Genomic DNA, 14,864 nt, shown 5'->3' with positions numbered 1-14,864 from the left:
CAACACATCAAAAAGCTTATCCACTATGATCAAGTGGGCTTCATCCCTGGGATGCAAGGCTGGTTCAACATTCGCAAATCAATAAACATAATCCAGCATATAAACAGAACCAAAGACAAGAACCACATGATTATCTCAATAGATGCAGAAAAGGCTTTTGACAAAATTCAACAGCCCTTCATGCTAAAAACGCTCAATAAATTCGGTATTGATGGAACGTACCTCAAAATAATAAGAGCTATTTATGACAAACCCACAGCCAATATACTGAATGGGCAAAAGCTGGAAAAATTCGCTTTGAAAACTGGCACAATACGGGGATGCCCTCTCTCACCACTCCTATTCAACATAGTGTTGGAAGTTCTGGCTAGGGCAATCAAGGAAGAGAAAGAAAGAAAGGGTATTCAGTTAGGAAAAGAAGAAGTCAAATTGTCCCTCTTTGCAGATGACATGATTGTATATTTAGAAAACCCCATTGTCTCAGCCCAAAATCTCCTTAAGCTGATAAGAAACTTTAGCAAAGTCTCAGGATAGAAAATTAATGTACAAAAATCACAAGCAGTCTTATACACCAGTAACAGACAAACAGAGAGCCAAATCATGAATGAACTTCCATTCACAATAGCTTCAAAGAGAATAAAATACCTAGGAATCCTACTTACAAGGGATGTAAAGGACCTCTTCAAGGAGAACTACAAACCACTGCTCAGTGAAATAAAAGAGGACACAAACAAATGGAAGAACATACCATGCTCATGGATAGGAAGAATCAATATCATGAAAATGGCCATACTGCCCAAGGTTATTTATAGATTCAATGCCATCCCCATCAAGCTACCAATGAGTTTCTTCACAGAATTGGAAAAAACTGCTTTAAAGTTCATATGGAACCAAAAAAGAGCCCACATCTCCAAGACAATCCTAAGTCAAAAGAACAAAGCTGGAGGCATCACGCTACCTGACTTCAAACTATACTACAAGGCTACAGTAACCAAAACAGCATGGTACTGGTACCAAAACAGAGATATAGACCAATGGAACAGAACAGAGTCCTCAAAAATAATACCACACATCTACAGCCATCTGATCTTTGACAAACCTGAGAGAAACAAGAAATGGGGAAAGGATTCCCTATTTAATAAATGGTGCTGGGAAAATTGGCTAGCCATAAGTAGAAAGCTGAAACTGGATGCTTTCCTTACTCCTTATACGAAAATTAATTCAAGATGGATTAGAGACTTAAATGTTAGACCTAATACCATAAAAACCCTAGAGGAAAACCTAGTAGTACCATTCAGGACATAGGCATGGGCAAAGACTTCATGTCTAAAACACCAAAAGCAACGGCAGCAAAAGCCAAAATTGACAAATGGGATCTCATTAAACTAAAGAGCTTCTGCACAGCAAAAGAAACTACCATCAGAGTGAACAGGCAACCTACAGAATGGGAGAAAATTTTTGCAATCTACTTATCTGACAAAGGGCTAATATCCAGAACCTACAAAGAACTCAAACAAATTTACAAGAAAAAAACAAACAACCCCATCAAAAAGTGGGCAAAGGATATGAACAGACATTTCCCAAAAGAAGACATTCATACAGCCAACAGACACATGAAAAAATTCTCATCATCACTGGCCATCAGAGAAATGCAAATCAAAACCACAATGAGATACCGTCTCACACCAGTTGGAATGGCGATCATTAAAAAGTCAGGAAACAACAGGTGCTGGAGAGGATGTGGAGAAATAGGAACACTTTTACACTGTTGGTGGGATTGTAAACTAGTTCAACCATTATGGAAAACAGTATGGCGATTCCTCAAGGATCTAGAACTAGATGTACCATATGACCCAGCCATCCCATTACTGGGGATATACCCAAAGGATTATAAATCATGCTGCTATAAAGACACATGCACACGTATGTTTATTGCGGCACTATTCACAATAGCAAAGACTTGGAATCAACCCAAATGTCCATTAGTGACAGACTGGATTAAGAAAATGTGGCACATATACACCATGGAATACTATGCAGCCATAAAAAAGGATGAGTTTGTGTCCTTTGTAGGGACATGGATGCAGCTAGAAATCATCATTCTTAGCAAACTATCACAAGAACAGAAAACCAAACACCGCATGTTCTCACTCATAGGTGGGAACTGAACAATGAGATCACTTGGACTCGGGAAGGGGAACATCACACACCGGGGCGTATCATGGGGAGGGGGGAGGGGGTAGGGATTGCATTGGGAGTTATACCTGATGTAAATGACGAGTTGATGGGTGCTGACGAGTTGATGGGTGCAGCACAGCAACATGGCACAAGTATACATATGTAACAAACCTGCACGTTATGCACATGTACCCTAGAACTTAAAAGTATATTAATAATTAAAAAAAAAAAAAGAAACATTGTTTAACTATAATATTGATGGCAAAAAAAAAAGATTCCCACCAGGGGCCACTGTCTGTGTGGAGTTTGCATGTTCTCTCCATGTCTGTGTGGGTTTTCTCTAGGTACTACAGTTTCCTCCCGTATCCCAAAGCTGTGCGCATTAGGTGAATTGGTGTGTCTAAATGGTCTCAGTCTGGGTGAGTGTTGGGGTGTATGTGATTGCACCCCACAATGGAATGGCATCCTGTCCAGGGCTGGGTTCCTGTCTTGTCCCTGAGCTGCTGGGATACACTGGCCACCAGTGACCCCGAATTAGAATATTTGGGTAATTAATTGTCTTTTATTAATCTTTCTTAAATGTACATATAGCTCACATTTATTTCAGTGTTTAATATTGTAAGTGTTTTGGTCTCTATTTAGAAGTTTGGTGATTTTTTTTTTTTTTTTTACTAGAAATATCCCATAGGAACTTAACTCTTAATGGCAAAATGAGTTTTGTTCTATGTCATCGTTTTGCTTAAAGTTGCAGTTTCCAAGAATCCGTGATGTGATGTCAAAAACATTGCTCCGTTAGTGGTTTGTGGCAAAGGAAAAAGTATCATTATCTTGATTCTCCTTTTTTTCCCTAGGCATTTTTATTACCAATTTGTGAAGCAGCAGCTATGAGAAAAGTGGTAAAAGTATATCAAGAATGGATCCAACAAGAGGAAAAACCCTTGTTCATGCAAGAGCCTGAAGAAATTGGGATTACTTCTTCAGACCTCCCTTGCATTGAAAATGTCACAGACCATGATACTTCAATGGAAGAAGGAGAAAAAAGAGAAGAGGTAAAGTTATAAGATTTATATATTTTAGTGTTAGTCTAATAGATTAAGACTTTTGCAGAAACATAATAATGGGTTAACACAAATATACTTACTAAATGGGAAGATAAATATATCTTTCTGTATATTTTTTAACAATTTAGGTAATATAACAGTAGTCATCTCAGTACTGTGGAGGAAAGCCCTGTGATACCACAACTTTTAAAAATTAATACTGAGGTTGTATACTGATTCTTTAAGCCATTGTCTAGATAAAAATTATATACTATTATAAAGGTATAATATTTCAAACTGTGATACTACATCAAAATGGATTTTAAAATACATACTTTTGGGGGGGTTATTACCAAACCACAATTCCTCCTTCCCTGGAAGGAGTAACTGTTTAGGAGTGGCTACCCAGCACAAGCCATAATGTTTGTGCTCCCTCCTTGGAATCTTTTGCACTAGAGCTGATTTCAGAATGTGAAACTTCTTGACTTGGTAAAATAAGTTCTTTTGTGATAAGAAAGACTAGAGTTTACTCACAGCGGTGAAACGGTGAGGAAAGAGAGAGTAGTAGAGGTGGCATTTGGGTCCCTGGTTCCATTTTTTCCTTTGGTTGTTCAACCTTTGTCACAGGTCAGACTCTCCAACAGCAGATGCTAAGATGGAGTTAGGAGTGCAGAAAGTTTATTGAAAGTGATTTATCTGTTTTGCCTGATTTGCCTTTCACCATAAAGTTGTCTGCAATTGATACCTATCTTGCTAAATCTAGATAGGAACGATTGAGTAATGTTTATTCACTGTAGTGGTTAATCTAACCTCATCAGTGGAATTTAGTCAGGATACTAATGTATGAATGAATAGGCCAATTCTGTAGGGATTTGATGAGCCTGAGCATTTGTGTATGTATATATGTGTATATGTATATATACACACATACGTAGAGCACCCTCCCCCCTTCTAAGAAAGGGAAAAATGTAACTGAGAAATATAATTGAAGTAAATAAAATTAACCATATAAATTATGAAATATCTACAGTCCTAATTCTTACACAGCAATGAAAAATATCAAATTTATTGATATTTTTATGCTGGAAAATAAACCTATGAGTTTAAAAATAATTTGCCTTCCCTGACCTTTTTAGTCATGATGTGCCATATATAATGAGCCTACCCCACATCATTTACTATTCTTAAATAAGAATGATGGATAATATAAGCTATCTACATGTATAATTGAAAAACAAACAATGGAAGGAATGAGAGAGAGGAAAGGGTAGATTGGTGGTGTTAGGTGTGCTGTGTAGGTTTGTTCTATTTCTTACTCAAGTACTGTGACCAGCACTGACTGCCATTAGAGATGTAGTTTTTCAAAGTGACAGCAACTCTTGCAAATGATGTGGACCAAACCCAAAAGGTATAATGTATTGGTTTACATTTCTGATACACTGAATATATAAGGGAGTCATTTAAATTTTTGGTGTTACAGTTATAAAGTGGAATTATGTTATAAATTCAGATAATTGTAAATGAATTTTTAATTTTATTTTTTATTGTTGTTATTATTTTGAAACAAGGTTTTCCTCTGTCACCCTGGCTGGAATGCAGTGGTGTGATCTCAGCTCACTGTAACCTCCACCTTCCGGGCTTAAGCCATCATCAACCTCAGCCACCCGAGTAGCTGGGACTACAGGCATTCGCCACCACGCCTGGCTAATTTTTTTGTATTTTTAGTAGAGACAGGGTTTCACCATGTTTCTGAGCTGGGCTTGAACTCCTGAGCTTAAGTGACCTGCCCACCTCAGCCTCCCAAAGTGCTGGGGATGACAGGTGGGAGCCACAGCACTGACCTAAATAGACTTTTAAAATTCTCATAGTACCTGTGAGACATTTGAAAGGCATACAGAATATAAGACAGTTTCTTTTTGTGTGTGTGTAGGACTGTCATGTGCTGTGTAGGATGCTTTGCATTCTCTGTCCTATTTCGTTAAATTCCAGTGGTATCTTTTAATTCTTGTGACAAGAAAACACTCACAAATTTCAAACTACCATACAAAGCTTTTGGTTGCCCATATTGAGAACAAGTGTTGGAGGTAGAAACATGAGCAGACATTATTTCTACCTTCACATAACTTCTGGTTTAGCCGGAAGACAAACATACAAAGTAAGTATTATAAGACAGTGTTACTGCTATGATCCTAGAGCATGAAAAAGAGAATACCTAACTCTGCTTGGGGAAATCAGGGAATGCTTTATGGAAGAGGTAGTATAAGATAAAAGAGCAGGTAGGCAAATGGGAAAGGTGACACACAGTGTGAATAGCATCTACAAAATGTATGAAAAACTTTGCAAATATTTCTATTTGGCTACAGCGTAGAGTAGATGAGACAGAACAGCAGGAAATATGAGATAGACAGGATTAGATTCTGTTCAGTAACTTGTATGCCATGTTAGTAGATTTTAATTACATTCTAGAAACTGGAAGCCTTTGAAGGGTTTTGAGTAAAAGAGTAGCATGAATAGTTACATACTTCAGAAGGTCATACCAGGCCCAGAATGGAGGATAGATTGTAGGTCAGTCTGTAGGCCAGGAGACCAGTTAGGAAGGATTAGCAAAGTTCGAAAGTGAGATGATAAGTACCTGATCTAGGACAGTAGTAGTTGCAGTGGAAATATAAGGGAGAGGACAGATACATTAGTGTCTTTGAGGAATGGGGAGGTGTCACAAGTTTCTTTCTTTTGCAACCGGAGTTGTTGCTATTCACACATGGATGGGAATTTTAAACAGCTCAAGTTTGGTGATGGCTAAGGCAGCTAGAGGGATTGGGTTGGCAGGAATGGGGAGAATCTGATTAATAAACTTATTTTTAAATATCTTAAGTTTGAGATGCTTGTGGGTCATTCAGGAAGAGCTCTTCAGAAGACATTTGATTACAGGGACGTGGAGCTTAAGAGAAAAGCTAGACTAGACCATGGCATGTTGTATTGGCTACTCAGGGCAGGGTTCCAGTACTGTTTCTGGTAATGGCAGAGCTGTTTGTATTGGACTAAACCTCTTGCATATTACAAACCCTATACAAAATATTTTTGTAAACCTTAACTAGTTAAAGATACTGGTAAGTGACAAGAAGGGAAAAACTGGAGGGACACTTTAAAAAGAGAACTACAGAGTAGCATTTCTGTTTGTGCTTTTTAACTGAGGGAACTCCCTTGTCTCTAAGACTTGTTACAGCTAAAATGCAAGCAGAAAGCTGTCGTCTCAGTGATTTGAAGTTTCAGTATTCTTTGAATAATAAGAATTTTAGTATTCCTAAGTAGGATAAACATAAGCCATTTTCTTTGTCATTTATTTGGATTCTGACATTTAATTTAGAACAGAATTCATCTTTTTACAAAGCTGTAAGTAGTATAATCCCATTCTTGAATGTGTGAGAGTATGAAAGGGAGGTTTATACATTAGACCTATAGGAGAATACTCTCTGGAATGATATAATCTCTGACTGCTCATTATGGTTTTGTTGTTGTTGTTGTTGTTGTTTTACTTTATATTTTTGTCATTGAGAATCCTTTTTTACAGTGAATATATATTGTTTTTGGAATTGGATAAGACATCATCTATTTTGAGAGAAAGAAACCTGTTTAGCAGTGGGACCTAATAATTTCATTTACCTTTTCAACTTAACTGACTAGTTACAACATTCTTATTAATGAAATATTAAAAACTTGTTATTTTGATTCAGGAAAATGGGACCAATACTGCTGATCTTGTTCGAAATTCCAGTTGGGCAAAAAATGGCTCCTACCAAGGTGCTCTTCATAACGCCTCTGAAGAAGCCACAGAACAAAACATACGAGCTGGTACCCAGGCAGTTTTGCAGGTGGATCACTTTATGGCTATTTTTAAAAATAAAATAATCATTAAATATTTCAGTTCAGTATTTCAGTATACAGTATACTTTTCACAATATAATAAATTCACCACCTACATTTATCATTATGCCATATTATTTTTATTTTTTCCTTTCATCACTTAATATATATGTATTAATAAACATTACATATTATTCTAGAGAATTTTAAATGTTATGTAAATTATGTCATGACATACTGTCATCTGCAACTGATTTTTTTATTAGCCATTCTGTTTATGAGATTCGTTGTTACTATGCAGCCGTAATTCATTTTAACTATTTTGTGATATTGTAGTTTATTTCACATTTTACTTATTCATTTTTCTGTTAATGGTCTTTTGTTTCCAGTTTTTCACTATTCCAAATAGTACTACAGTGAACTTTTTTTTTTTTTTTTTTTTTTTTGAGATGTTGTTTTCACTCTTGTTGCCCAGGCTAGAGTGCAATGATGTGATCTCGGCCCACTGCAACCTCTGCCTCCTGGGCTCAAATGATTCTCCTGCCTCAGCCTCCCAAGCAGCTGGGATTAAAGGCGCGTGCCACTGTGCTTGGCTAATTTTTGTATTTTTAGTAGAGATGAGGTTTTACCATGTTGGCCAGCCTGGTGTTGAACCTCCTGACCTCAGGTGATCCACCCACCTCAGCCTCTCAAAGTGCTGGGATTATAGGTGTGAGCCACTGCACCTGGCTGTGAATATTCTTTTTTTTTGAGATGGAGTTTCACTGTTGTTGTCCAGATTGGAGTGCAATGGCACGATCTCGGCTCACTGCAACCTCTGCCTCCTGGGTTCAAGCGATTCTCCTGCCTCAGCCTCCCAAGAAGCTGGGATTACAGGTGCCCACCACCATGCCCAGCTAATTTTTTTGTATTTTCGGTAGAGATGGGGTTTCATCATATTGGCCAGTCTGGTTCAAACTCCTGACCTCAGGTAATCCACCCACCTTGGCCTCCCAAAGTGCTGCGATTATAGGCGTGAGCCACCGCGCTCCACTGTGAACATTCTTATACATGTATTTTTATATGCATCTGGGAAAATTTCCCTAGGGTATATACCAAAAGTGGAATTACCGAGTTGTAGGATGTGTACATTAATAACTTTAATATTATCGGCCAATTGTTCTCCACTTTGTCAGAATAATTTACATTCCCTCTAGTAGTGTTTGGGAGTTCTCATTTCCTTATGTTCTCCCTATTACTTGCACTGTCAGATTTTAATTTTTTGCTAGTCCTTTACATGTGAAATATTGACTCATTTGAAAAAAAGGTTTGTGTTTTTCCATTTTAATTTGCTTTTCCTTCATCAGTACTGAATTTGAGCATCTCTTCTTATCTATGAATTCATATGCTTTTCCATTATTTTGGGTGTTGGTCTTAATGGTTTGTAGGAGTTCATTATATTCATTCACTTTTTTTTTTGAGATGGAGCCTCACTCTTGTCACCCAGGCTAGAGTGCAGTGGCACAATCTCGGCTCACTGCAACCTCTGCCTCCCAGGTTCAAGCAAATCTCCTGCCTCAACCTCTTGAGTAGCTGGGATTACAGGCATGCGCCACCATGCCTGGCTAATTTTTGTATTTTTAGTAGAGATGGGTTTTTGCCGTGTTGGCCAGGCTGGTCTTAAACTCCTGACCTCAAGTGATCTGCCTGCCTCAGCCTCCCAAAGTGTTGGGATTACAGGCGTGAGCCACTGTGCCTGGCCAGTCATTCACTTTTTAAATCACACTGTCCTTGTCAAGGCCACATGTGACCTCTACATTGTTAAATCAGATGTACATTTTTTCAGTCCTAATCCTGCTTGATTAGAAGCATTTACAGGGTAGATCATTCCCTCCCCATTGAAATGCTTCTTTGCCTGGCCTCCAGAATAGCATATCTTCCTGTTTCTTCTCACTTCATTGTCCACTTCTTTTTTTTTTTTTTTTTTTTTTTTTTTTTTTTTTTTTTTTTTTTTTTTTGAGACGGAGTCTCACTCTGTAGCCCAGGCTGGAGTGCAGTGGCCGGATCTCAGCTCACTGCAAGCTCCGCCTCCCGGGTTCACGCCATTCTCCGGCCTCAGCCTCCCGAGTAGCTGGGACTACAGGCGCCCGCCACCTCGCCCGGCTATTTTTTGTATTTCTTAGTAGAGACGGGGTTTCACCGTGTTAGCCAGGATGGTCTCGATCTCCTGACCTCGTGATCCGCCCATCTCGGCCTCCCAAAGTGCTGGGATTACAGGCTTGAGCCACCGCGCCCGGCCCATTGTCCACTTCTTAAAGCAGATTCTTTCACTGATTTTTCTGTAAAGCCCTGACCTTTTCATGTTGAAGTGCCCAGGAATCAGTTCTTGCATCTCTTATTCTCTTGTCTCATCCATATAGATGGCTTTAAATATCATCTATATGCTACAGCTTCAGATTTTTATAAGTAGTCTAGGATCTCTCATCTGAACTCTGTGAATCCTTAACTAAAATATTCAGATATCAAGTTGTCATTTTCACTTGGCTATCTAATAAGTATCTCAAATTTGAGTGCTTTTCCTGCAGTCTTCCTTGTTTCATTTATTGGCAACTCTGTTTTCCATTTACCTTAATGTTTGTCTAATTTAACGACAAATCCTGTCTGCTCTCCCTTCATAATGTGTATGGAATCTGACTACTGCTCAGCACACACACTACGTCTTTTGTCTAAGTCTCTACAATCTTTCATCTGTAATATTGTGGTAAGTTTCTAATTAGTCTCCCTGCTTCTGCCCTGCGCACCTGTCACTCTGGTCTGACCAGAGGGATCCTGTAAAATGTAAGTCAAATTATGTCATTTTTCTGCTCAGAACCCTCTAGTGGCTTTCCATTATCGCTAGGCAGCAATGCAAAAGTCTTTATAATGGTCTCTAAGGCTTTATATCATTGCTCCTTAGAGTGTGGTCCATAGACAAGGGCTGGCCCACAGCATAACTGCAAAACTGAGAGTAAAAGTTTAGAAATGAAATAATTTAATATCTCTTGATTCTGTTAAAAAGTTTGCATTTGAATTTTGTCTTACTCTTTTTTCATTTCCTTTTGTCTATTCATTTTTCCCCCAGTTGATAATCTTTATTTTTATTTTTTATTCTTCCATAGGTTATTGGGGTACTAGTGGTATTTGGTTACATGAGAAAGTTCTTTAGTGGTGATATGAGATTTTGGTGCACCTATCACCCAAGCAGTATACACTGCACCCTATTTGCAGTCTTTTATCCCTTACCCCCTCCCACCCTTCCTACAAATCCCCAAAGTCCATTGTATCATTCTTATGCCTTTGTGTCCTCATAGCTTAGTTCCCACATATCAGTGAGAACATGCGATGTTTGGTTTTCTATTCCTGAGTTGCTTCACTTAGAATAATAGTCTCTAATCTCATCCAGGTTGCTGCAAATGCCATTAATTCATTCCTTTTCATGGCTGAGGCAGTATTCCATTGTCTATGTGTACCACAGTTTCTTTATCCACTCATTGATTGATGGGCATTTGGGTTGGTTCCACAATTGCAATTGTGAGTTGTGCTGCTATAAACTTGCGTGCTATAAACTTGTTGTGTGCATCACAAGTTTAAGTTTGTGTGCTATAAACTTGTGTGCTGCTATAAACTTGTTTTCATATAATGACTTGTTTTCCTCTGGGTAGATACTCAGTAGTGGGATTGCTGGATCAAAATGGTAGTTCTACTTTTAGTTCTTTAAGGAATCTCCACACTGTTTTCCATAGTGGCTGTACTAGTTTACATTCCCACCAACAATGTAAAAGTGTTCCCTGATCACCACATCCATGCCAACATCTACTGTTTTTTGATTTTTTTTTTTTTTTTTTTTTTTTTGAGACGGAGTCTCGCTCTGTCACCCAGGCTGGAGTGCAGTGGCGCAATCTCGGCTCACTGCAAGCTCCACCTCCCGGGTTCACGCCATTCTCCGGCCTCAGCCTCCTGAGTAGCTGGGACTACAGGCGCCCGCCACTGCGCCCGGCTAATTTTTTTCTATTTTTAGTAGAGACGGGGTTTCACCATGGTCTCGATCTCCTGACCTTGTGATCCGCCCGCCTCGGCCTTCCAAAGTGCTGGGATTACAGGCGTGAGCCACCGCGCCCGGCCGATTTTTTTTTTTTTTTTTTTTTTTTTTATGGCCATTCTTGCAGGAGTAAGGTGGTATTGCATTGTGGTTTTGATTTTGAGCATTTTTTCATATGTTTGTTGGCCATTTGTCTATCTTCTTTTGAGAATTGTCTATTCATGTCCTTAGCCTACTTGTTGATGGGATCTTTTTTTTTTTCCTTACTGATTTGTTTGAATTCATTGTAGATTTTGGATATTAGTCCTTTGTCAGATGTCTAGATTGTGAAGATTTTCCCCTACTCTGTGGGTTTTCTCTTTACTCTGCTGACTGTTCCTTTTGCTGTATAAAAGCTCTTTAGTTTAATTAAGTCCCAGCTGTTTATCTTTGTTTTTATACTGCTTTGGGGTTCTTGGTCATGAAATCCTTGCCTAAGCCAATGTCTAGAGGGGTTTCTCCAATGTTATCTTCTAGAATTTTTATAGTTTCAGGTCTTAGATTTAAGTCCTTAATCCATCTTGAGTTGATTTTTGTGTAAGATGAGAGATGAGGATCCAGTTTCGTTCTGCTACACGTGGCTAACCTATTATTCCAGCACCATTTATTGAAAAGGGTGTCCTTTCCCCACGTTATGTTTTTGTTTGCTTTGTCAAAGATCAGTTGGCTGTAAGTATTTGGGTTTATTTCTGGGTTCTCTATTCTGTTCCACTGGTCTCTGTGCCTATTTTTATACCAGTACCACGCTGTTTTGGTGACCATGGCCTTAACAGTATAGTTTGAAATCAGGTAGTGTGATACCTCCAGATTTGTTCTTTTTGCTTAGTATTGCTTTGGCTATGTGGGCCCTTTTTTGGTTCCATATGAATTTTAGAATTGTTTTTTCTAATTCTGTGAAGAATTACGGTGGCATTTTGGTAGAGATTGCGTTGAATTTGTAGATCACTTTTGGCAGTATGGTCATTTTCACAATACTGATTTTACCCATCCATGAGCATAGGATGTGTTTCCATTTGTTTGTGTTATTTGTGATTTCTTTCAGTGGTGTTTGTAGTTTTCCTTGTAGAGGTCTTTTGCCTCCTTGGTTAGATATATTCCTAAGTATTATTATTATTATTATTATTTTGCAGCTATAATAAAAGGGGTTAAGTTCTTGATTTGATTTTCTGCTTGGTTGCTGTTGGTGTATCTCCTGTTTTGTTTCTTAATGAGCTTATTTGGATTTTCTCTTCTTTTCTTGGTTATTCTTTCTAATGGTCTATCAATTTTATTTATCTTTTCAAAGAACCAGTTTTTTGTCTCATTTATCTTTTTGTATTTCGTTTGTTTTCATTTAGTACTGCTCTGATCTTGGTTATTTCCTTTCTTCTGCTGGGTTTGGGTTTGGTTTGTTCTTGTTTCTCTAGTTCCTTGAGATGTGACCTTAGACTGTCAGTTTGTGCTCTTTCAGTCTTTTTTGATGTAGGTTTTTAGGGCTATGAACTTTCCTCTTAGCACCACCTTTGCTGTATCACAGAGGTTTTGATAGATTGTGTCATTATTGTTGTTCAGTTCAGATAATTTTTGTTTGATTGCTTGTTTGTTTTTGAGACAGAGTTTCACTCTTGTTGTCCAGGCTGGAGTGCAATGGTACTATCTCAGCTCACCGCAACCTCCACCTTCTGGGTTCAAGCAATTCTCCTGCCTCAGCTTCCTGGGTAGCTGGGATTACAGGCGTGCACCACCATGCCTGGCTAATTTTGTATTTTTAGTAGAGACGGGGTTTCTCCATGTTGGTCAAGCTGGTCTTGAACTCCCACCCTCAGGTGATCCACCCGCCTCGGCCTACCAGAGTGCTGGGATTACAGGCATGAGCCACTGCACCCTGCCAGGAGAACTTTTAAATTTCCATCTTGATTTTGTTTTTGACACACTGCTCATTCAGGAGCAGGTTATTTTTTTTTTTTTTTTTTTTTTGAGACGGAGTCTCGCTCTGTCGCCCAGGCTGGAGTGCAGTGGCCGGATCTCAGCTCACTGCAAGCTCCGCCTCCCGGGTTCACGCCATTCTCCTGCCTCAGCCTCCCGAGTAGCTGGGACTACAGGCGCCCACCACCTCGCCCGGCTAGTTTTTTGTATTTTTTTAGTAGAGACGGGGTTTCACCGTGTTAGCCAGGATGGTCTCGATCTCCTGACCTCGTGATCTGCCCGTCTCGGCCTCCCAAAGTGCTGGGATTACAGGCTTGAGCCACCGCGCCCGGCCAGGAACAGGTTATTTAATTTCCATATATTTGCATGGTTTTGAAGGTTCCTTTTGGAGTTGATTTCGTTTTATTCCATTGTGGTCTGAGAGAGTGCTTTGATAGAATTTTAAATTTTTAAAATTTATCGAGGCTCATTTTGTGATTTATCATATGGCCTATATTGCAGGAAGTTCCATGCACTGTTGAATAGAATGTGTATTCTGCGGTTGTTGGATGAAATGTTCTGTATATATCTGTTAAGTCCATTTGTTCCAAGGTATGGTTTAAATCTATTATTTCTTTGTTGTCTTTCTGTCTTGATGACCTGTCTAGTGTTGTCAGTGGAGTATTGAAGTCCCCCGCTATTATTGTGATGCTGTCTATCTCATTTCTTAGGTCTCTTAATAGTTGTTTTATAAATTTGGGAGCTCCAGTGTTAGGTGCATATATGTTTGGGATTGTGATATTTTCCTGTTGGACAAGGCCTTTTACCATTATATAATGTCCGTCTTTGTCTCTTTTAACTGCTGTTGCTTTGAAGTTTGTTTTGTCTGGTATAAGAATAGCTACCCCTGCTTGCTTTTGGAGTTCATTTGCATGAAATGCGTTTTTCCACCTCTTTACTTATGTCAGTCCTTCTGTGTTTGGTGAGTCTCCTGAAAGCAGCAGATAGTTGGTTGGTGAGTTCTTATCCATTCTACAGTTCTCTATCTTTTAAGTGGAGCATTTAGACCATTTACATTCAATGTTAGTATCGAGATGTGAGGTACCATTCCATTCATTGTACTATTTGTTGCCTGTGTACTTTGGTTTTTTTGGTTTTTGCTTTGCTTTTTAAATTGTATTTTTGTTTTATAGGTCCTGTGTGATTTATGCTTTAAAAATGTTCTGTTTTGATATGTTTCTAGGATTGTTTCAAGATTTAAAGCACCTTTTAGCCATTATTTTAGTGGTGGCTTGGTATTGGCAAATTCTCTCAGCATTTGTTTATCTGAAAAAGACTGTATCTTTCCTTCATATATGATGCTTAGTTTTGCTGGATACAAAATTCTTGGCTGATAATTGTTATGTTTGAGGAGGCTGAAGATAAGGCTCCAATCCCTTCTACCCTGTAAGGTTTCTGCTGATTCAATCTCTGTTAATCTGACAGGTTTTCCTTTGTAGGTTACCTGATACTTTTGTCTCACAGCTCTTAAGATTCCTTCCTTCATCTTAACTTTAGATAATGTGATGACAGTGTGCCTAGGCAATGATCTTTTTGCAATAAATTTCCCAGGTGTTCTTTGTACTTCTTGTATTTGGATGTGTGGGTCTCTAGCAAGGCCAGGGAAGCTTTCCTTGATTATTCCCCCTAATATGTTTTCCAAACTTTTAGATTTCTCTTCTTCCTCAGGAACACCAATTATTCTTAGATTTGGTTGTTTAACATAATCCCAGACTTCTTGGAGGCTTTGTTCATATTTTCTTATC

General features: G+C 38.7%; 1 protein-coding gene across 17 annotated transcripts in view; it reads left to right on the top strand.

Annotated features, from left to right (window-relative positions):
* RALGAPA1 (Ral GTPase activating protein catalytic subunit alpha 1) overlaps positions 1–14,864 on the top strand; it is a 275,889-nt gene that overhangs the window by 64,148 nt on the left and 196,877 nt on the right. For all 17 annotated transcript variants that reach the window (XM_077940906.1, XM_001088633.5, XM_015143575.3 and 14 more), the window contains 2 exons: positions 3,030–3,227; positions 6,950–7,087. In XM_077940906.1, coding sequence (XP_077797032.1) covers positions 3,030–3,227; positions 6,950–7,087 — 336 coding nt within the window. The remainder of the gene's footprint in view (positions 1–3,029; positions 3,228–6,949; positions 7,088–14,864) is intronic.

Source organism: Macaca mulatta, chromosome 7 (genome assembly GCF_049350105.2).
Source record: "Macaca mulatta isolate MMU2019108-1 chromosome 7, T2T-MMU8v2.0, whole genome shotgun sequence".
NCBI lineage: Eukaryota > Metazoa > Chordata > Mammalia > Primates > Cercopithecidae > Macaca > Macaca mulatta.
The sequence above is the reverse complement of the archived record's forward strand: the minus strand, read 5'-3'. Positions and strand labels throughout refer to the sequence as shown.